Source organism: Primulina tabacum, unplaced genomic scaffold, assembly GCF_025594145.1.
Source record: "Primulina tabacum isolate GXHZ01 unplaced genomic scaffold, ASM2559414v2 Contig498, whole genome shotgun sequence".
In the NCBI taxonomy this organism is placed as follows: Eukaryota; Viridiplantae; Streptophyta; class Magnoliopsida; order Lamiales; family Gesneriaceae; genus Primulina; species Primulina tabacum.
The window spans coordinates 44,126-66,390 of NW_027459762.1; the positions used below are offsets into that span (position 1 = coordinate 44,126).

The 22,265-nt window shown below is 48.7% G+C and overlaps 2 protein-coding genes across 2 annotated transcripts; both read left to right on the forward strand.

Annotated features, from left to right (window-relative positions):
* Nucleotides 1-3,183: 3,183 nt before the first annotated feature.
* LOC142534403 (uncharacterized) lies at nt 3,184-7,879 on the forward strand. The gene is made up of 6 exons (XM_075641274.1): nt 3,184-3,622; nt 3,845-4,467; nt 4,567-4,803; nt 4,914-4,968; nt 5,015-6,898; nt 7,623-7,879. Exons 1-6 carry the CDS (start codon nt 3,184-3,186, stop codon nt 7,877-7,879), a joined length of 3,495 nt encoding a protein of 1,164 aa, XP_075497389.1.
* A 2,795-nt stretch (nt 7,880-10,674) lies between these two features.
* LOC142534404 (uncharacterized) lies at nt 10,675-15,173 on the forward strand. The gene is made up of 6 exons (XM_075641275.1): nt 10,675-10,793; nt 10,986-11,096; nt 11,442-11,618; nt 11,822-12,040; nt 12,093-14,692; nt 14,851-15,173. The coding sequence occupies exons 1-6, from the start codon at nt 10,675-10,677 to the stop codon at nt 15,171-15,173; spliced, it is 3,549 nt and encodes a 1,182-aa protein (XP_075497390.1).
* Nucleotides 15,174-22,265: the final 7,092 nt, after the last annotated feature.

Here is a 22,265-nt window from a genome sequence, read left to right on the forward strand (position 1 = left end):
TGATTTTATGAGCTCCGTCAGTTTTCTCCCTCTCCTTGGGTCTTGGAGCTTTTCTGACTTTCGCTGGATTGCGGTCCTTCTTTTGTGCTTCGACCGTTTTAGCACAGTGACTTTCCAGCTGCATAATATTTTGATTGCCAGATCGTGTACAGTGGACCGATCTCGGATTAGGATGTATTTTTCAGTTTGGCATCACACTGGCAGATGGCTCAGAGATGGGTACCATCGGTGGCCTTTTGCACCTACTTCTGAGCCGGATTTCTACTGTTTAGATAGGTTTCGATTTATTTTCATGTATTTAGCGTCGCTTCTGGACGTTCATTTCTATTATGCTCCTTACCTAGGGATTAGTTTTTGGCTCACATATTTGCCACCCTAGATTTTGTTTTCTGTGTGTTGTGTGGTAGCTTTTCGAGAGGTCTTGGTATAGTCCCCCTCTCGTTAGGTTTTATGATGTATTTTTGTTTTGATGATATATACAGGTAGGGGTCTGCCTAACCCCCCCGCTTCCAGCGGTGTTTTATTTAAAAAAAAAAAAAAAAAAAAACCCTAAACCCTAAACCCTAAACCCCAAACCCCAAACCCCAAACCCGAAACCCCAAACCCCCTAAACCCCCAACCCCCAACCCCCAACCCGAAACCCTAAACCCCAAAAAAAAAAAAAAAAAACCCTAAACCCTAAACCCTAAACCCAAAAAAAACCCTAAACCCTAAACCCTAAACCCTAAACCATTTGCCCCAAAAAAAATTTTCTCTGAAAAAACACACAGTAAAAGATGAGAAAACACACACTAAACCCGTCACTATTCACGCCCTACCCACCGCCATGCCACCGCCGCCGGATCCCGGCCGGCCAACCACCCCATCTGAACCGCCACCTCACGACGACCCTCCCTACCAAATTTCAGCTCAAATGGAGTCCGATTACCCACTCATTTCTCCGGTCAAAATCGCGGCGGTTTCTTCCCCGTCGTCGGCGCCGGCAACCGTCGCTCCTCCTGGTACGGGCCATACATCATTCTCTTCGCCTCACCCTCCCCTTTCATTTCCGGCACCTGCGCGACCGTCCAGTTTCCCCGTTCCGGCGTCATCTCCGTTCAAAGCTCCGCAGTTACTGTTCACTGCGCAGCCGTCGCTTGTTTCGTCGATTCCGGCCAACTCCGACATCCAATGTTCCATCCCGACCCCGATCTGTGACCCTCTCGTCCAGACGATTCCAATGGTTCAGGAATCACTCCAATCGGAGTTCAAATCAGCCGTGAATTTCAGATCTAAGAACACGCCGTTCGACGCCTCACTGCCGTCTTTCTCACCGCCGATTTCAGGCACTATTCCGGCTTCTTTCTTCAATTCCTCTTTAGGGGTTGATCGTCCAGGTATGGGTCGCATTTTGCCATCTTCAATTTCTGGTTTCCGGCCACCGGTCAGAAACGCCCAATTTCTAGGGCAAAATCGAACTTCTTCACATACTTTGGTTAAATCGGACCCTCCAATGCCCGAGTCTGCACGAATTGGTCCCGGTTCTGGACTCCCCTCACCGTCGCCGGTCCATGGTGGTGCTCCGGTAGGTGACTCACGAGTCAACTCGGTCGAGTCGAATCACCGTGAAGGACGAGTTGACTCGGCAGTCAACCCTTGTTCTGAAACGGTCAAACCAGGTACGCGTGTTCCTATTCCGCTTACTGTGTCATTTCGTGATATCCTGACTCCACCGTCCCCTCGGACGGCCAAAAAAAGCTTTGATGAGTTGCACAACTCTATGAATGACATGCCTGTGCCGACTCTTCGAAATGGAAAACCGGGTATTCTCTTCCCGGATGAGGTTATTTCTACCCTCGCAGAACCTTTCAAATTTGCTTTGGTTGGAAAAATTTCAGGGAATCGATCTCTAGTTCCAAATTCTGGTATTTCTGCGGCTTTTGCTAAATTGGGACTAGTTAGATCTTTTGACTTAAAGTTCATGCCTCGGGGTTTTCTTGTTCTCACTCTTGCTTGTGAAGAAGACTATGCGTTCTTTTGGACCAAGGGGGTTATGCAGGTTGGACCTCTGTCGGTCCGCTTCTCTAAGTGGACGCCAGAGTTTAATCTTCAGGAGGAGTCACCCATTGCCCCAGTTTGGATCCGCTTCCCGGGTCTTCCCCTTCATTTGTTTTCTAAGCAAAGTCTCTTTGCTTTGGCCAAAATTGTGGGGAAACCGGTGAAGATGGATGATCATACTGCAGATTCTTCTCGAGGCGCTTTTGCTCGCGTCTGTGTTGAAATTAATGTGCTCGAACCGCCAGTCAAAGAGATTTGGGTGGGTTGGGGTGATCATGCTCAAGAAATTGAAGTCATTTATGAGCGAATCCCCGGGTACTGCATGGATTGCAAAATGCTGGGTCATTCGACCAGTGTTTGTTATTCCCATGGAAAAAATCCCAAACATGTTCGTCCTAAGCCTGCTGACCGTGCTTCTGGCCAGTCTCCCCCATCTACAGAGTCTGCCCCTCCAGGGGGTGTTAATTCTGGTTTTAATTTGGGTACCCAGCCTCAGCTTCAGAAAACTGGCACGGGTCCCAGACATAGAGGGAGAAAGAGGCCAGTTCGGCAGGTTCTTCCAAGAAAGAATCCTCTTGAGTTGAATCCTTTTGAGGTGCTCTCGCATGGGCAGGACGCGGAGCCTGATCCTGTTGGATTAGATTGTGTTGATATGGACCCTCCATGTGGTCATCTGGAGGATGCCGGTGTTGGGTCTTCTGGAAAGGATCCTTTGGAGTCTGTTCTTGTTGAGGGTGTGATCCTCAGTGATGAGGTTATTGATGGAGGGTTACAGTTGGATGATTGTGTGGATGGTATTGGGGTCCCGTCTACTAGTGAGTTGCCTGTGTTTGGCTCTCTGGGGCCTTGTACTTTGAATCACAGTAGTCATTCCATCCCCTCTGTTCCTTTGTCTCCTGATGATGCTTCCTCTACGGTAGAGGAATTGGTTGCCAGGCAGGGTCCTTCTGTCAGTGAGCTGGTCTTCCGGCTGGAATCTGCTGGAGATACTGATCAGGAATTCGATCGGCATTCTGAGTCGGGTGATGGCTGTAGGTCTGAAGGTCGTATTCTGGATGCTGATATGGGGGATATTAAGAAAAGGAAGGAGAATGCTTTTCATAGGTCGCGTAAAAAGCGACAGGGCGGTTCTGGTGCCCATTCTCTATGAATTTTCTCTTATGGAATGTCAGGGGGCTCCGGAGCTCGGAGTCTCAACAAAGGCTACATGCCCACGTTAAAGATAAGAGAGTCAAGATCTTGGCTATTTTGGAACCCATGATTGATCTGGATGTTCGTTTTATGACTCGTCGTTTTGGTTTTTCTCGAGTTATATCGAACTCCTCGGGTCATATCTGGGTTTTCTTTGCTGAGGATGTCATGGTTGAGTGTCTTTTTGATCACACTCAATTCCTTCACTTCCGGGTTTCTGCTACTTTTTTGCCGACCACTGTCTTTTGTTCCTTTGTTTATGCTAAGTGTGACTACATTGAGCGCAGACAGCTTTGGAATTCTTTGCTTCAGGTTAAGCCTGCTCAGGGTCCTTGGCTTGTTGGTGGCGACTTTAATGTAGTCAGGAATTCGTCGGAGTGTTTGGGTTCTTCTGGTGGGCGGTTGCTTCCCATGGAAGAATTTAATCACTTTATTTTGGATTCTGGGTTAGTAGATGCTGGTTTTGAGGGGTCTTCGTTCACGTGGACGAACAAGACCATTTGGAAGCGTCTTGATCGGGTTTTTGTGTCTGTTGATTGGGGTGACCATTTTCATTCTATTCGTGTGGAGCACCTCATTCGTACGGTCTCTGACCATTGTCCTCTTTTTGTGTCAGTCCCGGTCTTTGCTAGTGGGCCGAGTTCTTTTCGCTTTCAGAGCATGTGGCTCAGGCACCATGGTATTTTGCAGACGGTGAGGCTTAATTGGAATTTACCGTGTCATTTGAACGGTATGCCCCGTCTTTTTGTGAAGTTGAAGCGCCTCAAAAGCCATCTGAAGTGGTGGAATAAGAGTGTTTTTGGTGATCTTTTTGCCAAACTTGCTGAGGCGGAGCAGGCTGTCCGGATTGCTGAGGCAGATTGCGAGGCTGCTCCTTCGGATTTGCATTGGACTAGTTTGTCCAATTGCAATGCAGATCTTGCTAGGGTTACCGCCATGGAGGCGGATTTTTGGCGGCAAAAAGCCGCTTGTAGGTGGTTAGAGGATGGTGAGAGGAACACCAAACTCTTCCACAATATGGTCAAGAAAAAAAGGGTGGCTAATAAAATCTTTCGTATTTGGGATAATGGTTCTTGCATTACTTCCCCTGAGCTTATTCAGCAGTCTGGGGCCGCCTTTTTTCAAAACCTGCTTACTGGGGATCCTTTTGTGCTTTCTTGCCCGGATTTTTCTGATTTCCCCTTGGTGATCTCGGATTTGGAGAACGCAAATATTGCTGCCCCTCCTTCTTTGGAGGAGGTGCGGGCGACTGTTTTCTCCATTCACCGTGATAGTGTGGCGGGGCCTGATGGATTCTCTTCGGCCTTCTTTCAGCATTGCTGGGAGATTGTCCATCAGGATGTTTTTGATGCGGTCCTGGATTTCTTTCGGGGTAGTCCCTTGCCACAGGGGTTTACTGCCACCACGATCACATTGATTCCCAAAGTCATGGGAGCTCAGGCTTGGTCGGACTTTCGTCCTATCAGCTTGTGTAATGTGACTAATAAGATAATTTCCAAACTTTTATATTCTCGGCTGAAGGAGGTGGCGGAGAGGCTGGTTTCGTGGAATCAGAGTGGCTTTGTTCCAGGGCGGGTGATTTCGGATAATATCCTCCTTGCTCAAGAGCTCACTCATAGTCTTTCTCTCCCCACCCGTGGTGGCAATGTTATTTTGAAACTGGATATGGCTAAAGCTTATGATAGGGTCCAATGGTCTTTTCTGTTGGATGTCTTGAGGCATTATGGCTTTTCAGAGCAGGTAGTGTCGATGATATCTGCCTGCATTTCTCATTGCCAATTTTCAGTTAATATCAATGGTTCACTCACTGGATTCTTTGGATCCACTAGGGGTCTCCGGCAGGGCGACCCTTTGTCCCCACTTCTTTTCATTTTGGGGGCAGAGTACCTTTCGCGTGGTCTTGATCGTCTTTATCGTCAGTATCCTGCGATTAGGTACCGATCTGGTTGTGATCTCCTTCTTTCCCACCTGGCCTATGCTGATGATATCATTATTTTTGCCAATGGTGGGACTCGTGAGATGAACAGTCTCATGGATTTTTTGCATCACTATGAAAACTGCTCGGGGCAGTTGGTGAATGCAGTTAAGAGTGTCATTATTTTGCCTCCGAGGTGTTCTGGTCGTACTCGTTCCCGTCTCCTTCGTATCACTGGGTTTGGGGAGGGTTGTTTTCCTATCAAATACCTCGGAGTTCCTTTGTTTCGTGGGAATAGAGTTTGCTCTCTTTTTGATCCCCTTGTGCAGATGGTGAGTAAGAAGTTGGAGAGTTGGGAGCTTAAAACTCTTTCCCCGGGGAGCCGTATGACTCTCCTTAGGAGTGTCCTCCTTTCGGTTCCCATTTACATGTTCCAGGTAGTCCAGCCACCTCTGGCAGTTATGGAGAGGCTTGAGAATGTTTTCAATGGTTTCCTGTGGGGATCCAGATCCTTGGATAAGAAATGGCATTGGGCGAGGTGGTCTCGTGCATGTCTTCCTGTCTCTGAAGGGGGTCTTGGATTTCGCAGGCTCAAAGATATTGTGGATAGCTTCTCCATTAAATTATGGTTTCGTTTTCGTCAAGGTTCATCCCTATGGGCCAAATTCATGATGAGAAAATACTGCCAGTTGGTGCATCCAGCTTATGTTTCATCTGCTGGGTTCATTTCTCCCACTTGGCGTCGTTTGCTTAAGATTAGGGCTCGTGCTGAATCTGGCATTCGATGGAGAATTGGGGTGGGAGATGTTGCTTTTTGGGATGACATCTGGTGTGGGGATGTTCCCTTGTCTAGTCAGGTCCTGCTTAGGGGGGATCGGGGTGTCCGTGTTTCTCACTTTCTTTCAGATGGGGCTTGGGATTTTGACCTTCTCTGCTCAGTTGTCCCACCCTCTGTTGCTGAGACTATTACTCTGATCCCTATTGCATCGGGGGAGCCCGATTCGGCTATTTGGGTGCATAGTTCTGACGGTGTTTTTTCGCTGAAATCCGCATGGGAGCTTGTCCGCTTGAGAGACCAAGTTTCTGATATCTTCACTCCTTGCTGGGGCAGTTGGCTGAGGCCTACTATGTCTTTCTTCCTCTGGAGGTTTTGGCATCAATGGCTTCCAGTTGACGATGTGCTCCAGCGTCGTGGTTTCGAGCTGGCGTCTAAATGTCAGTGTTGTGAGATGCCTGAGACATTCACGCACATTTTCATTGATAGCCCTCTTGCCAGGTCTGTATGGCATTACTTTGGGGCTGTTTTTCATGTCCGTATTCCCCTTACCAGTGATTTCAGACTCTTCCTCAGTGCTTGGAAGAGGCATCCGGGGTGGACTCCTAGGGGCCACGTGAAGGAGTTTTTGCCTTTCATTGTTTTATGGTTTCTCTGGACGGCTCGTAACGATGCGAAACACCGTCATTTGCACATTTCCGCGGAGACTGTTAAGTCTCAGATTTTGTCTTATTTGCGCCTCGCTCACGCTGCGTCTACTGTTAAGCCCATGCACTGGCGGGGTGTTTTGCAGGCTGCGAGGGCTATGGGGATTTTTGTTCAGTTGCGTAGGGCTCGTAAACTGACGATTGTTCGTTGGTTGCGGCCGCCGTTCGGGTGTTTTAAATTGAATGTAGATGGGAGTTCGAGAGGTAGTCCTGGGTACTCTACTGTTGGTGGGGTTGTTCGTGACTCTTCTGGGCATGTGGTGGTTTCTTTCAGTGAGTTCATTGGAGTTGGGACCAATGTCCGGGCAGAATTATGGGCTATTTGGAGGGGTCTTCTCATTTCTTCTGATCTTCAACTCTTCCCTCTTTGGATTGAGACTGACTCTTGGATTTCCATTCTTTTACTTCGTTCTCGTCGGTGCTGCTGGAATCTTGAACATTTTGTTACACGGATTCTTTTGTTGATGAGGGGGCGATCTGTTCATTTATCGCATATTTACCGGGAAGGGAATTCTGTGGCGGATGCCTTGGCGGCGAGGGCTCATACTTTTAGGCAGTACACCTTAGAGTTAGGTCCTTCCCTACCTCCAGACATCTCCACCCTTGCTAGATCTGATCATTCTGGGCTTCCATACCTCAGAAACAGATCCTCTTAGCCATTTGCAGCCCCTTCTTCTTTTTTGGATCTCTTTCTTTATGGTCTCTGGCTCTATATCTATTTATATCTATATACATATATATATATATATATATATATTTTATTGCAGGTTAGTGTACTTGGAGGTTGTTTTTCACTTCCGTATGGTCTGTGCAAGTGGGTCCAGACACTTGCACATGATGTGTGTATTCTTGTTTGTTCTGAGTGGGTCTCTGCCCTATTTCTGTTGGTGCTTTCCTTTGGCACATTCATGGTTGCTGGTTCTCCTTGGCCGCCGTATCAGTTATTGTAGAGGTGTTTGCTGGATGTCATGGTGGATTCATGGGGTGCTTTCTAAAGGATCCTCTGCTTCTTATGACATGTTCGTCAGACTCCTACTTCATGGGATCGAGATCTCTGCTCTTTTGATTCAGATGCTAGATATCTTTTGTTCTGGCGGGATTGCGATCTATATATTACTCTGTGATCGCCATTATTGGACTCTCCAGGATGATAGCTCCGGGATGAGAGCTTTTGCATGGACTCTGCGATCATCTCGCCATTATCATTTTGTCTTCCTCAGCATGCGGTTCATAGCGCTTCTCCTTTTTGATTAGTTGTTGCCGCTTATTTGGTAGTCTTCTAGGGTTCGTTTTGCTTTTGTAATTCCTTCCCTAGGTTGCTTTGTATTTATGTTTCTACTGCTTTAGCCTTTTTGAGGAGGTTATGGTTTTATCCACCTCCTCTTTTAGGTTTTTTTTTTTTTTTTTTTTTCTTTTCTGTATTCTGTATTTTGTTACTGTTTATTTTGTGGATATATACAGGTAGGGGTCTGCCTAACCCCCCCGCATCCGGCGGTGTTTTCCGGAAAAAAAAAAAAACCCTAAACCCTAAACCCTAAACCCCAAACCCCCAAACCCCAAACCCCCAAACCCTAAACCCTAAACCCTAAACCAAAACCCCAAACCAAAAAAATGCTCTCAACCCCAAAAACCCAAAAAAACCCCTAAAAATCGCCCAAACTTGCTCTCACCGCCGCCATGCCGCCGCCGCCGGTTCCCGGCCGGTTCACCACACCACCCGACGCGCCACACCCCAACGAACATAATATCCAAAAATCATCGTCATCAGAGCACGTTTGCCCCACCAAATCGCCGACACAAATCCCGCAAATTCCGGCCATAAACGCGTCGACTTCATCTACCGTTCCGATTGGCGCCGTTTATGTACCCTTAGATTCGCCTCTTCCAAGCGACCCTTGTGTCCAAAAATTAGGTAAATCGGTGTCCATTTGCCCCGCCGATTTAAGCTCCGAACTTCCGCCTGCACTGTTCATCACGCCTCCAGCCACGTTTCTGTCCATGCCGGCCGATTCCGGTCACCTCTGTTCAATTGGGACCCCGATCTGGAATCCTCATGAGCAGTCGATTCCAACTCTACAAGGCCCGTCATCATCGGTGTTCAATTCCGACGGGAATTTCAGATCTACACCTCGCACCACTGAAACCCTAACGCCGACGGGGTTTTTCTTCAATTCCGGCGTCATCGCCGCTCCGTTGGTGAATTCCTTTCAACCGTGTACTCCACTTTCGATGGGTAATCCAATTTTATCTTCAATTTCAGGTAATTCATCTCCGATCAAAAACGCCCAAATTGGCGATTTTCAATCGATTTCATCCAATTCTAGTGTCCAATCGGCCCCTCCGACGTCCGGTTCTCGTGCTTTGGATACCGGTTCTGTACTCCCCATGACGTCGCCGGCGATCGCTGCAACTCCGGCCGGCAACTCGCGGGTCAACTCGGGCGAGTCAAACCGTCGTGTTGACCGAGTTGACTCGGCAGTCAATGGTTCTGCATCTGCGGTCAAACCCGTCCTTCGTGCTGAGGTTCGGGCTACTGTTTCTTTTCGTGACGCTCTTGCACCTCCGTCTCCTCGTACCGTGCAGAAAAGTTTCGAGGATGTGCGTAATTCGATGGAGGAGCTGCCTGAGCCGTCTATTCTGGATGGCAAGCCGGGTATCCGATTCCCGGTTGAGGTAATTTCTTCACTGATCGAACCTTTTAAATATGCTCTAGTCGGTAAAATTTCGGGGAACAGGTCCTTAGTCCCTAATTCTTCGATTTCTGTGGCTTTCGAAACAATGGGACTAGTGCGATCGTTTGACTTGAAATTCTTACCCAGAGGTTTTTTGGTCATTTCTCTCTCATGTGAAGAAGATTACGCGCGCGTTTGGTCGAGGGGGAACATTTTTGTGGGACCACTTGGGATCCGTTTTTCTAAGTGGACTCCCGAATTTAATCTGCATGAGGAATCCCCCATTGCGCCAGTCTGGATCCGTTTTCCGGGCTTACCCTTGCATTTGTTCAACAAGCGTACTCTTTTTGCTCTTGCGAGTCTTGTGGGTAAGCCTGTTAAGATGGACGACCACACCGCTGATGTCTCTCGAGGCGCTTTCGCCCGAGTATGTGTGGAAATTGATGTTTTACAGCCTCCCATTCAGCAGGTTTGGGTTGGTTGGGGTGATCACACACAGGTTATTGATGTCATTTATGAGAAGATCCCCGCATATTGCATTGACTGCAAGATGCTGGGACATTCAGTTACCGTGTGTTATTCTCACGGGAAGAATCCTAGGCCGTCGAGGCCTAAACCCGTTTTTCAAAAATCTCAAGATCCAGTTCCTCCCAAAGCACAAACACCCCAGGAGGGTGCTGTTCCTGTCTTTAATCCTGGACCACAGCCTCAGCTTCATTTAAATGGCGATGGCCCTAGACGTAGACGGAGGAGGCGGCCTGTGCACAGGGGTCCTCCTGCTGGAGCCCCCCCTACAGTTCCTGATGTTCCGCATCAAGTTACTTCCTCAAATGCCTTTGAGGTTTTGTCACCCTGGCATGATGAGGCTCAGCGTTGCGACACTACTGAGTTGGTTGGTCTTAATCCTGATCTTGGATCCCACTTGGAGGTTGTGGGTGATGGTTTACTTGGAGATGCTCCTTTGGATCAGGCTCCTGTTGTTGATGTTGACCCGATTAGTTTGGGTCTGCCCATTGTTGACGCCTTACCTTCGGGTACGGCTTGTGTGTCTGTTCAGTCTTTTGTTCATCAGTTTGAGGAGGGGGGTTTTGGCACTTCTGTTCAGTGCATGGAGAATCACAGCTGCCATTCGATTCCTTCCATTCCTTTTTCTCCAGATGTTTCCTCTCATCTTGAGGAACTTGTTGCTCAACAGGGGTCTCCTGTTTGTGAGCGGATTGTCGAGCGTATGTCTGCTGATGACCTCGACACGGGGTTTGATCGACATTCTGATTCTGGTGCTCAGGATACTGATATGTCGAACGTGAATAAAAGGAAAAAGGAAGCGTTGGGAGTTTCGTTTAAGCGGCGGCCAGGTGCTTCTGCTCATCGATCTCCATGAATTCTCTCATTTGGAATGTTCGGGGACTTCGGAGTTCGGAGTCCCAACAGCGGCTTCATGCTTATGTGAAGGCGCATCAGATTAAGATTTTGGCCATTTTGGAGCCGATGATCATGTTGGACCAGAGATTCATGACTCGCCGTTTTGGTTTTTCTAGAGTCATTTCGAATCTTTCTGGTAATATTTGGGTTTTTTCATCCGCGGATGTGCAGACTGAGTGTGTTTTTGATCATGCTCAGTTCCTGCACATCAAGGTGTCCGCCTCTTTTTTACCGACTGAGGTGTTTTGTTCATTTGTTTATGCCAGCTGCGGCTACGTTGAGCGCAGAGATCTTTGGTCTTCCCTTCTTCAGGTCAAGCCTGCTCTGGGTCCTTGGCTTGTTGGGGGTGATTTTAATGTAGTCAGAGATGCATCTGAGTGTTTGGGCACCCGTGGTGGTAGGTTTCTACCCATGGAGGAGTTCAATACTTTCATTTTGGATTCTGGTCTGGTTGATGCCGGTTTTGAGGGCTCTTCGTTCACCTGGACGAATAAGACCATTTGGAAGCGGTTGGACAGGGTTATGGTCTCCGTTGATTGGGGTGATCATTTCAGCTCCATTCGTGTTGAACATCTTCCCCGTACTTTCTCTGACCACTGTCCGCTTTTGGTCACCGCTCCGGTGTTTGCCCGTGGGCCGAGCTCGTTTCGCTTCCAGCGTATGTGGCTTCGGCATCATGGATTTTTGCAGACTGTTCGGCTTAATTGGTTTCTGCCTTGTAGTTTGAGTGGTATGCCTCGCCTTTTTGCTAAGATTAAGCGCCTCAAACATCACCTCAAGTGGTGGAATCAGGATGTTTTTGGGAACCTTTTCGATAAAATCATTGAGGCTGAGAGGGCTGTTCGGTCCGCTGAGGTTGTCTGTGAGGCTGATCCTTCTGAGTTGAATTGGACTTCTCTGTCTGATCGCAATGAGGATCTGGCCCGTGTCACCGCCATGGAGGCGGATTTTTGGAGACAGAAAGCTGCTTGCCACTGGTTAGAGGATTATGAGAGGAACACCAAACTCTTTCACAACATGGTGAAGAAGAAAACGGGTGGCGAATAAGATTTTCCGCATCTGGGATAATGGGGTATGCCTGACGTCTCCTGAGTTGATTCAGCAGTCGGGAGCCTCGTTTTTCCAGCATTTGCTTACTGGTGACCCCTCTGCGCTTGCGAGTCCTGATTTTTCGGGCTTTCCCCTCCGTTATCTCTGCTGTGGAGAATGAGGGTATTGTTGCGACCCCTTCTTTGGAGGAGGTTCGTGCGACCGTCTTCTCCATACATCCTGATAGTGTGGCTGGGCCTGATGGCTTCTCCTCGGCGTTCTTTCAAGCATTGTTGGGAGATTGTTCATCAGGATGTTTTTGATGCTGTCCTGGATTTTTTCAGGGGTTCTCCCCTCCCCCAGGGTTTTACCGCCACCACAATCACTCTGATCCCCAAAGTCGCGGGTGCTCATGCTTGGTCGGACTTCCGTCCGATTAGTCTGTGCAATGTCACTAATAAGATCATCTCTAAGCTGTTGTACTCTCGGCTGAGGGTTGTGGCGGAGAGACTTATTTCACCGAATCAGAGTGGCTTCGTTCCGGGTCGGATGATCTCCGATAATATTCTCCTAGCCCAGGAGCTCACTCACAGTCTCACTCTCCCCACTCGTGGCGGTAATGTTATCCTGAAGTTGGATATGGCCAAGGCCTATGACAGGGTCCAGTGGCCTTTCCTCTTCGAGGTTTTGAGACACTTTGGTTTCTCGGAGCGGGTTGTGGAGATGGTCTCGGCTTGCATATCTCATTGCCATTTCTCCGTGAACATCAATGGCTCTCTCTCGGGGTTCTTTGGTTCCACTAGAGGCCTCAGACAGGGCGATCCCTTGTCCCCCATGCTTTTCATTTTGGGGGCGGAGTACCTATCGCGCGGCCTTGACCGCCTCTACCTGCAGCATCCTGAGCTCAGGTACCGCTCTGGTTGTGATATCCTGATTTCCCATCTGGCTTATGCTGATGATGTCATTATTTTCGCCAATGGTGGGTCTCGTAGTTTGCGGCGCCTTATGGGTTTACTGCATCATTATGAGAATTGTTCGGGTCAGCTGGTGAACGTTGTCAAAAGTTCTGTTATCTTGCCTCCGAGGTGCTCTGAGCGACTTCGCTCTCGGATTTTGCGCATCACCAGGTTTGCGGAGGGTCATTTGCCCCTCAAGTACCTCGGAGTCCCCTTGTTTAGGGGTAACCGAGTATGTTCCCTTTTTGAGCACCTCCTACAATCTGTTCGTAGGAAGTTAGAGGGTTGGGAGATCCGGACGCTCTCTCCGGGTAGCCGCATAACCCTTATCCGCAGTGTGCTCCTCTCCATGCCGATTTATCTGTTTCAGGTGGTACAGCCACCGCTTGCTGTCATGGAGAAGCTTGAGCTGGTTTTCAACGCTTTTCTCTGGGGGTCGCGGACACTGGAGAAGAAATGGCACTGGGCCAAGTGGTCTCGAGCCTGTCTCCCAGTGATGGAGGGTGGTCTTGGCTTCCGCAGATTGAAAGATCTGGTGGATAGCTTTTCTATTAAGTTGTGGTTCCGGTTTCGGCAGGGCTCCTCTCTCTGGGCGAGATTCCTTTTACGGAAGTATTGCCAGATGGATGCTCCTGCCTCTGTTCTCCCTCGTGGTTTAATATCCCCCACCTGGCGTCGTCTCCTACGGATCAGACCTCGCGCCGAGCCCGGCATTCGCTGGCGCGTTGGCCTTGGAGACGTGTCCTTTTGGGATGACATATGGTTTGGGGATACTGCTCTGTCCAGCCAGTGTGAGGTCCGTGGGGGCCGTGCTGTTCGGGTTTTTCACTTTTTGTCTGAGGGGGCTTGGGATTTCGATCTTCTTTGCGCTGTGGTGGCCCCTTCTGTTGCTGAGGCGATTACTTTGACCCCGATTGCCTTTGGCGAGCCTGATTTGGCGCTTTGGATTCACAGTTCTGACGGTGCTTTTTCGATTAGGTCTGCTTGGGAGCTTGTCCGATTGAGAGACCCTGTTTCTGATATCTTGACTCCTTGTTGGGGCCGTTGGTTGAGGCCCACGATGTCTTTTTTTCTTTGGAGATTTTGGCATCAGTGGCTCCCGTTGGATGATATGCTCCAACGTCGTGGCTTTGAGTTGGCTTCTCGATGCCAGTGTTGTGATATGTCGGAGACATTTACACATGTCTTCATTGATGGCCCGATAGCCCGTTATGTCTGGCATTTCTTTGGGGCCATATTTCGTGTCCGGATCCCCTGCACAGGGGATCTCAGGTTGTTCCTTAGCGCTTGGAAGAGAAATCTTCATTGGGCACCTGGGGGCCACGTCAAGGAGTTTCTGCCCTTCATTGTTTTGTGGTTTCTCTGGATGGCTCGTAATGATGCGAAGCACCGTCAGTTGCGTATTTCTGGGGAGACTGTGAAGTCTCAGATTTTGTCTTATCTGCGTCTTGCCCATGCTGCTTTCATTGTTAAGCCCAAGCACTGGCTTGGTGCCTTTGAGGCGGCGAGATCGCTGGGAATTTTTGTTGCCTTTCAGCGGACCCATAGGTTAGCGATTGTCCGGTGGCTCTGTCCACCACCTGGGTGCTTTAAGCTGAATGTTGATGGGAGTTCGAGGGGCAATCCTGGGGAGTCGTCTGTCGGTGGTGTTGTGCGTGATTCTTCTGGCAGGGTGGTGCTCTCCTTCAGCGAGTTTATCGGAGTCGGGACCAATGTCCGGGCGGAGCTTTGGGCGGTTTGGAGGGGCCTTCTTATCTGTTCCGATCTCGGTCTTTTTCCCCTTTGGGTTGAGACCGATTCTCAGATTTCTCTTCAGATCCTGCGTTCTCGTCGGTGTCATTGGGACCTTCATCATACAGTCACTCGGATTCTGTTTCTTTTGAGGGGGCGGGCGGTTCATTTTTCACATATTTTTCGGGAGGGAAATTCGGTGGCGGATGCGTTGGCGGCAAGGGCTCATACCATTAGGGTTTATACCTTAGAGTTAGGTCCTTCACTACCCAGACACATATCCATACTGACCCGCTCGGATATCTCCGGGCTTCCCTACCTTAGATACAGATGTTCTTAGCTATTTGCAGCCCCTTCCTTTATTTGGATCTATTTCTATATTTATATATATCTATATGTATTTTTTCCTTTGCAGGTACTGTCTCTTTGGAGTGCTTTGTTTCTTTGGATCTGGTGGACTCTCGCACCTTCTCCATTGGTGCTTTTATTTGGACCACCCTATTCTCTGGCGGTCGCTCTCTGCAGGCTTCTCCTTGGCCGCCGTTTTCTATAATTTGTGTTCTCTTGCCGGGTTTTATGGTGGCTTTGGATGATCTCTCTCAGTGGTTTCTCTGGCCCAGAGCTCCATTCATGTCGGGATTTATATGTTCTCTGCTTTTGCTACGTGCATTGGTGGCTCTCCATGTTATCTCTTGGCTACCTCTTATATCAACGTTCCAGTCACGCTTGGATTTATGACGTTATGAGCTCCATACGTTTTCACCTTCTTCTGGGGATTTGAAGTTTCTCTTACTTCAGCTGGATTGCGACCGATCTCGGACTAGGACGCCATTTTCATGTTGGACTTACAGCGACAGACGGCTCAGAGATGGGTACAATTGGTTGTCTTTTGCACCTACATCTGAGTCGGATCTTTACAGTTTAGACATGTTTCGATTTGTATTGATGTATTTAGCGCTGCTCTTATATGTTCATTTTATTATGCGCTTTTCCTAGGGATTAGATTTTGGCACGTGTATTTGCCACCCTAGGTTTTATGTCTTTATGTTTTATGTGTTGTCAGACTCGCTTTTAGAGAGGTCTTGGTATACCTGCCCTCTCTTTAGGCCTTATCTTGTATTTCTTTTGTGTTTATATATACAGGTAGGGGTCCGCCTAACCCCCCCGCTTTCGGCGGTGTTTTATTAAAAAAAAAAAAAAAAAACCCTAAACCCTAAACCCTAAACCCAAAACCCAAACCTAAACCTAAACCTAAACCTAAACCCTAAACCATTTTCGCCCCTAAAATTTTTTCTCTAAAGTGAATAGTGACCCAAAATAAGCCAAAAATCGCCCAAAAATCGCCTCCATGTTAACGCCGGTTTCCGGCCGGCCAATGACACCAACAGATGCGCCTCGACGAGACGAGGCTACTGTAAAAATTTCAGGTCAATCGGAGCACCTTTGCTCGGCCAATTCCACGTCTGAATGCTCGAAATCTGCGCATTTTCCGGCGAGCTCGATCGCGCCGGCTAAAGCTCATCTTCCGGCTACGACTCTTGTACCACTAGAATCATCTTCTCAAATCGCACCTTGTGTTCAAATTTCAGGTCAATCGGAGTCCGTTTGGTTCCCCAATTCATCCGGCAAAGTCGCGAATTTACTGTTCACAGAATCGCCGCATACGGTTTTCTCGATTCCGGCCGCTTCCGATGGTGTTTGTTCGATCGGGGTCCCGATCTGTAATACCCACTCCAAGGCGCTTCATATGGTACCAGCACCGATGTCTATAACGTCTCCGATGGACGGGATTTTCAGATCTACGATTACAAGCTCTATTCACTCGCCTTCGTCGGACGTTTGCTTCAATTCCGGCGCCGACACTTCTCTAAAATTCAATTCCTTTGGCCAGAGCTCTAATCAAGGGATGGGCAATCGTTCCATGTTGCCAATTTCGGAAAATTATTCAGAGATCGGAAACGCCCAATTTGGTGTTCTTGGCTCGAGTTCATCACCGATTTCGTCCCGAGTCACAATCGTTCCGGCCGGTTCGGGTAGTGGTATGGCCGGTTCCGGCTTCGCATTCTCCTCTCCGGCATTAGGTGGTGCTCAGTTTGGTGACTCTCCGGTGAACTCGGTCGGCTCTCTGAGTTCACTCGGCCGAGTTGGACCGGCAGTTCCTCCTTCGCGGATTGCTGCCTCGGTTGTTCCATCGGCTGTTTTTGATCGTTCTTCGAAGGTTTCTTGTCCTCCGTCAGTCTCTTTTAAGGATATTTTGAATCGTACGTCTCCGGTTTTGCCGAGTCAGAGTTTTGCTGACATAGTTGACTCGATGGAAGAAGTGCCAGCTCCGATTGTTCGAGATGGGATTCCCGGTATTTTGTTCCCGGATCAGGTTATTTCGTCCCTCTCTGCTTCTTTTAAGTTTGCTTTGGTAGGGCGAATCACTGGGAACTGGGGTTTGACTCCTAATTCTGATATTTTATCTGCTTTGTCTTGTGTTGGTTTGTTGGGTTCTCATACTGTTCGTCTTCTTCCTCGGGGATATATGGTTCTCACCCTTTCCTGTGAGGAGGATTATTTGAGGTTTTGGACTCAGCCTCTTGTTTCGATTCAGTCTGTAGTGATTCGTTTTTCGAAATGGACTCCCGAATTCAAGTTTGAGGCAGATTCTCCTATTGCTCCTGTTTGGGTCAGATTTATTGATTTGCCCTTGCATCTTTATGCTAAACAGAGCTTGTTTCCTATTGCTAAGATTTTAGGTAATCCAGTTAAGATTGATGAGATTACCGCCGATGGGACTAGAGGATCTTTTGCTAGAGTTTGTGTTGAGATTGATGTTCTTCAGGCTCGTCCGGAGCGTATCTGGGTGGGTTGGGGTGATCATAGTCAGGTTGTGGAGGTGGTCTATGAGCAAGTTCCCCATTATTGTTCTCATTGCCAGTTGTTGGGCCATTCACTTGATTTTTGCTCTCGTAATGGAAAGTCTTCTCGCCCGCGCCGGACCCGACCTCATGGTAAGGGTGTTGCATCGGATTCCCCGCTTCCGGCTCCTTCCGAGCAGCCTCAGGGTGTTGCGTCTGATCCGCCACAGTCCGGTGATACTGATTTTATAGGACATGTTTCCAAGCGTCCCCGACGCCGACCTGTTGTGAGGAAAGATCCGGCTCGGCCCATTTCGACGAAGAATTACTATGAGATACTGCAAGATTTACCCACTGCTTCAGGTCCTGGTGAGACTTCGGGTACCGTTAAACCCCGTCCCCAGAGGTTTAAGTCCCTTCTTAGTAAGCTTGCGGCAGAGCAGAATGCTGCGGTGAGTAGTCTGTCTCACGATGATTTGGATCCGATTATCTCGTCTCAGGCCACGGATATCGTTGAGGTGGCATCTACTTCTGGAGCAGTTGTTACTGCACCTGTGGTTATTACTGTTCCGGTTGTTGAGATTGCCCCTGCTGTTCCGGACCCTGTGGGTGGTACTCCTGTTTCTACTGCTCTGCCAGAGTTTGAGATGGGTTCAGTGAGTGAAGGATGTTTATCGCTACCACTTCCGGGCCGTACGCGATCTCAGCAGCGGCGTTATTATAGGCAGAAGGCGGCTCAGGCGAGTTTGCCCTATGGGCGACCTCTTGATCCAGGCTGATTTCGTTTTCCGCATTTTTGGCGGTATGTGGTGGGCGTTCACTGCAGAGTTCTCCTTGCTCACCATTTTGTTCTATTTGTGTGATGTATTCCGGGGCACTCGCTGGTTTGTTTGTATTTTGTTGTGCTTTATTTCAGGTTGCCCTGTTGTAGTATGTCTTTATTTCTGTTTTTATGTTATGATTGTGATATAGCCTTTCCGGAGGTCTTGGTCTAGTCCCCCTCCGTTAGGTTTTATTTGTTAATAAATAAACTTTTTAGCTAAAAAAAAAAAAAAAAACCCTAAACCCTAAAACCCTAAACCCTAAACCCTAAACCCTAACCCTAAACCCAAAACCATTCGCCCCCAAAACATTTTCTCTCAAAGTGAATAGTGAAATAAAAAGCCAAAAAATCTCCAAATTTTCGCCTCACATGCCGGAGCCGGTTCCCGGCCGGTTCACCGGACCATCTGAACCGCCACGACGAGGCGATGCTGCTGTCAAACTTTCAAAGCAAACGGAGTCCGATTGCCCGACCAAAAGCTCATCCGAAAATCTGCAAATTCCGGCCAAAATCTCATCTCCGGCGATTTCAACTCCGTTTTTTACAAATGAGGTACCGTTGGATTCGTCTCGTCAAGGCGAGGCTACTGTGAAAATTTCAAGTCATTCAGAGTTGATTTGCCCGTCCGATTTCACCACGAAAGTTCCGCCTGCACTGTTCACGCAGGAGCCGTCCGCGTTTTGCTCGATTCCGGTCAGTTCCGGCGTCCTTTCTCCGATCCAAGCCCCGATCTGGAATGCCGTCCTCAGACGAATAAGTTCGTCCATGGCCCGTTGCCCGAATCGTTCACATTCACCGGGAATTTTAGATCTAGTCCGGCACCGCATGTAACCCTCGTCGCGCCTGCTTCTTCTGTCAATTCCGCCGGCGTCCGAGCTCCTTTGGGAAATTCCTCTTCAGGTTATGTTCGTCCGGTCTTGGGTAATATTTCCCCACCGTCAATTGCAGGTTCACAGCCGTCGGTCGGAAACGCCCAATTTGGCGAGTTGCGGCCGAGTCAACCAACGATTTCCGTCAAATTATCTCCTGTTTTGGCCGATTCTTCTCGTTCTCTCACCGGTTCCATGCTCCTCCCTTCATCGCCGGCCGACGGTGGTCCTCCGGTGGTACCGTTCCGGGTTGACTCGGTCGAGTCACCCATTCAACCGTTGCGGGTTGACTCGGCAGCAAGTCAATTGCTTTCTCCTAATCCCGTTGCTCCGGCAGTTGTTTTTCCTCGCTCTGTCCCTCCTGCGGTGTCTTTCAGGGATGTTTTGCGTCGTTCCTCTCCACCGTCGCAGGCTCAGAGTTTTGCTGATGTTGCTGCATCGATGGATGAGGTGCCCGCTCCGATTGTTCGAGATGGGATTCCCGGAATTTTGTTCCCGGATCAGGTTATTTCGTCCCTCTCTGCTTCTTTTAAGTTTGCTCTGGTAGGGCGTATCACTGGGAACCGGGGTTTGACTCCCAATTCTGATATATTATCTGCTTTCTCTTGTATTGGTTTGTTGGGTTCTCATACTGTTCGTTTTCTTCCTCGTGGGTATATGGTTCTCACCCTTTCCTGTGAGGAGGATTATTTGAGGTTTTGGACTCAGCCTCTTGTTTCGATTCGGTCTGTAGTGATTCGTTTTTCGAAATGGACTCCCGAATTCAAGTTTGAGGCGGATTCTCCTATTGCTCCTATTTGGGTCAGATTTATTGATTTGCCATTGCATCTTTATGCTAAACAGAGCTTGTTTCCTATTGCTAAGATTTTAGGTAATCCAGTTAAGATTGATGAGATTACCGCTGATGGGACTAGAGGATCTTTTGCTAGAGTTTGTGTTGAGATTGATGTTCTTCAGGCTCGTCCGGAGCGTATCTGGGTGGGTTGGGGTGATCATAGTCAGGTTGTGGAGGTGGTCTATGAGCAAGTTCCCCATTATTGTTCTCATTGCCAGTTGTTGGGCCATTCACTTGATTTTTGCTCTCGTAATGGAAAGTCTTCTCGCCCGCGCCGGACCCGACCTCATGGTAAGGGTGTTGCATCGGATTCCCCGCTTCCGCCTCCTTCCGAGCAGCCTCAGGGTGTTGCGTCTGATCCGCCACAGTCCGGTGATACTGATTTTATAGGACATGTTTCCAAGCGTCCCCGAAGCCGACCTGTTGTGAGGAAAGATCCGGCTCGGCCCATTTCGACGAAGAATTACTATGAGATACTGCAAGATTTACCCACTGCTTCAGGTCCTGGTGAGACTTCGGGTACCGTTAAACCCCGTCCCCAGAGGTTTAAGTCCCTTCTTAGTAAGCTTGCGGCAGAGCAGAATGCTGCGGTGAGTAGTCTTTCTCACGATGATTTGGATCCGATTATCTCGTCTCAGGCCACGGATATGGTTGAGGTGGCATCTACTTCTGGAGCAGTTGTTACTGCACCTGTGGTTGTTACTGTTCCGGTTGTTGAGATTGCCCCTGCTGTTCCGGATCCTGTGGGTGATACTCCTGTTTCTACTGCTCTGCCAGAGTTTGAGATGGGTTCAGTGAGTGAAGGATGTTTATCTCTACCACTTCCGGGCCGTACGCGATCTCAGCAGCGGCGTTATTATAGGCAGAAGGCGGCTCAGGCGAGTTTGCCCTATGGGCGACCTCTTGATCCAGGCTGATTTCGTTTTCCGCATTTTTGGCGGTATGTGGTGGGCGTTCACTGCAGAGTTCTCCTTGCTCACCATTTTGTTCTATTTGTCTGATGTATTCCGGGGCACTCGCTGGTTTGTTTGTATTTTGTTGTGCTTTATTTCAGGTTGCCCTGTTGTAGTATGTCTTTATTTCTGTTTTTATGTTATGATTGTGATATAGCCTTTCCGGAGGTCTTGGTCTAGTCCCCCTCCGTTAGGTTTTATTTGTTAATAAATAAACTTTTTAGCTTTAAAAAAAAAAAAAAAAAAAAAAAAAAAAGAAAAAAAAAACCCCTTAACCCTAAACCCTAAACCTAAAAAAAAAAAAAATAATAAATAAAAAAAAAAAAAAAACCCTAAACCCTAAACCCTAAACCCTAAACCAAAAAATGCTCTCAAAAAACACACACTAAAAGCGTGAGAAAAAACACACCAAATTGTCACTATTCACCCACCTTCTACCGCCATGCTTTCGCCGCCGGACCCCGGCCGGCCACCGCCCTCATCTGAACCGCCATCCTCCGGCGACCACCCCTGCAAAATTTCAGGCCAATCGGAGTCCGATTGCCCGCCCTTTTCTCCGATCGAAATTCCGGCCGTTTTTTCATCTTCGTCGTCGCCGGCAACCATCGCTCCTCTTGGTGCCGGCCATATGTCATTCTCTTCGTCTCAACCTCCTCTTTCTTTTCCGTCACCTGCGCGACCGGGTAGTTCTCCCGTTCCGGCGCCATTTCCGTCCAAACATGCGCAGTCACTGTTCACTGCGCAGACGTCCGTTATTTCACCGATTCCGGCCAACTCCGCCATCCAAGGTACCATCCAAACCCCGATCTGTGATCCTCTGGTCCAGACGATTCCAATGGCACCTGAATTAGTCCAATCGGAGCTCAGACCCGCCGGTAATTTCAGATCTAAGGAACTGGACGTTCATTCCTCCCTGCCGTCATTTGCTTCGCCGATTTCAGGCCCGATTCCGGCTTCTTTCTTCAATTCTTCTTTAGGAGTTGATCGTCCAGGTATGGGTAACATTTCGCCTCAATCGATTTCGGAAAATTCACCGGTGAACGGAAACCCCCAAATTCCGGTTTTTTCTATTTCTCCGATCACCGGTTCGCTTGATTTCACCCCTCCACCGTCCGGTTCTGTCACTTTGGGTTCCGGTTCCAAGCTCGTTGCACCGTCGTCGTTCCACGGTGGTACCTCGACCGGAAAGTCAACGGGAAAGTCAAAGGTCAACGCTGGCCAGTCAACTCTGCAGACTCGACGTGTTAACTCGGTTAATCCAGGTATTTCTTCGGGTATTTCTGGCCCTAATGCTTCTGTTACCCCTCCCCTGTCTTTTCGGGATGTTTTGGCACCTTCGTCCTCTCGGGCGGCCAAGAACAACTTCGAGGATGTTCTTGGGTCGATGGATGAGATGCCCGCACCGTCTTTTAAGGACGGTAAGCCGGGCATTCACTTTTCGGATGAGCTCATATCATCTTTATCTGCCCCGTTTAAGTTTGCTTTGGTCGGCAAAATTTCTGGCAAT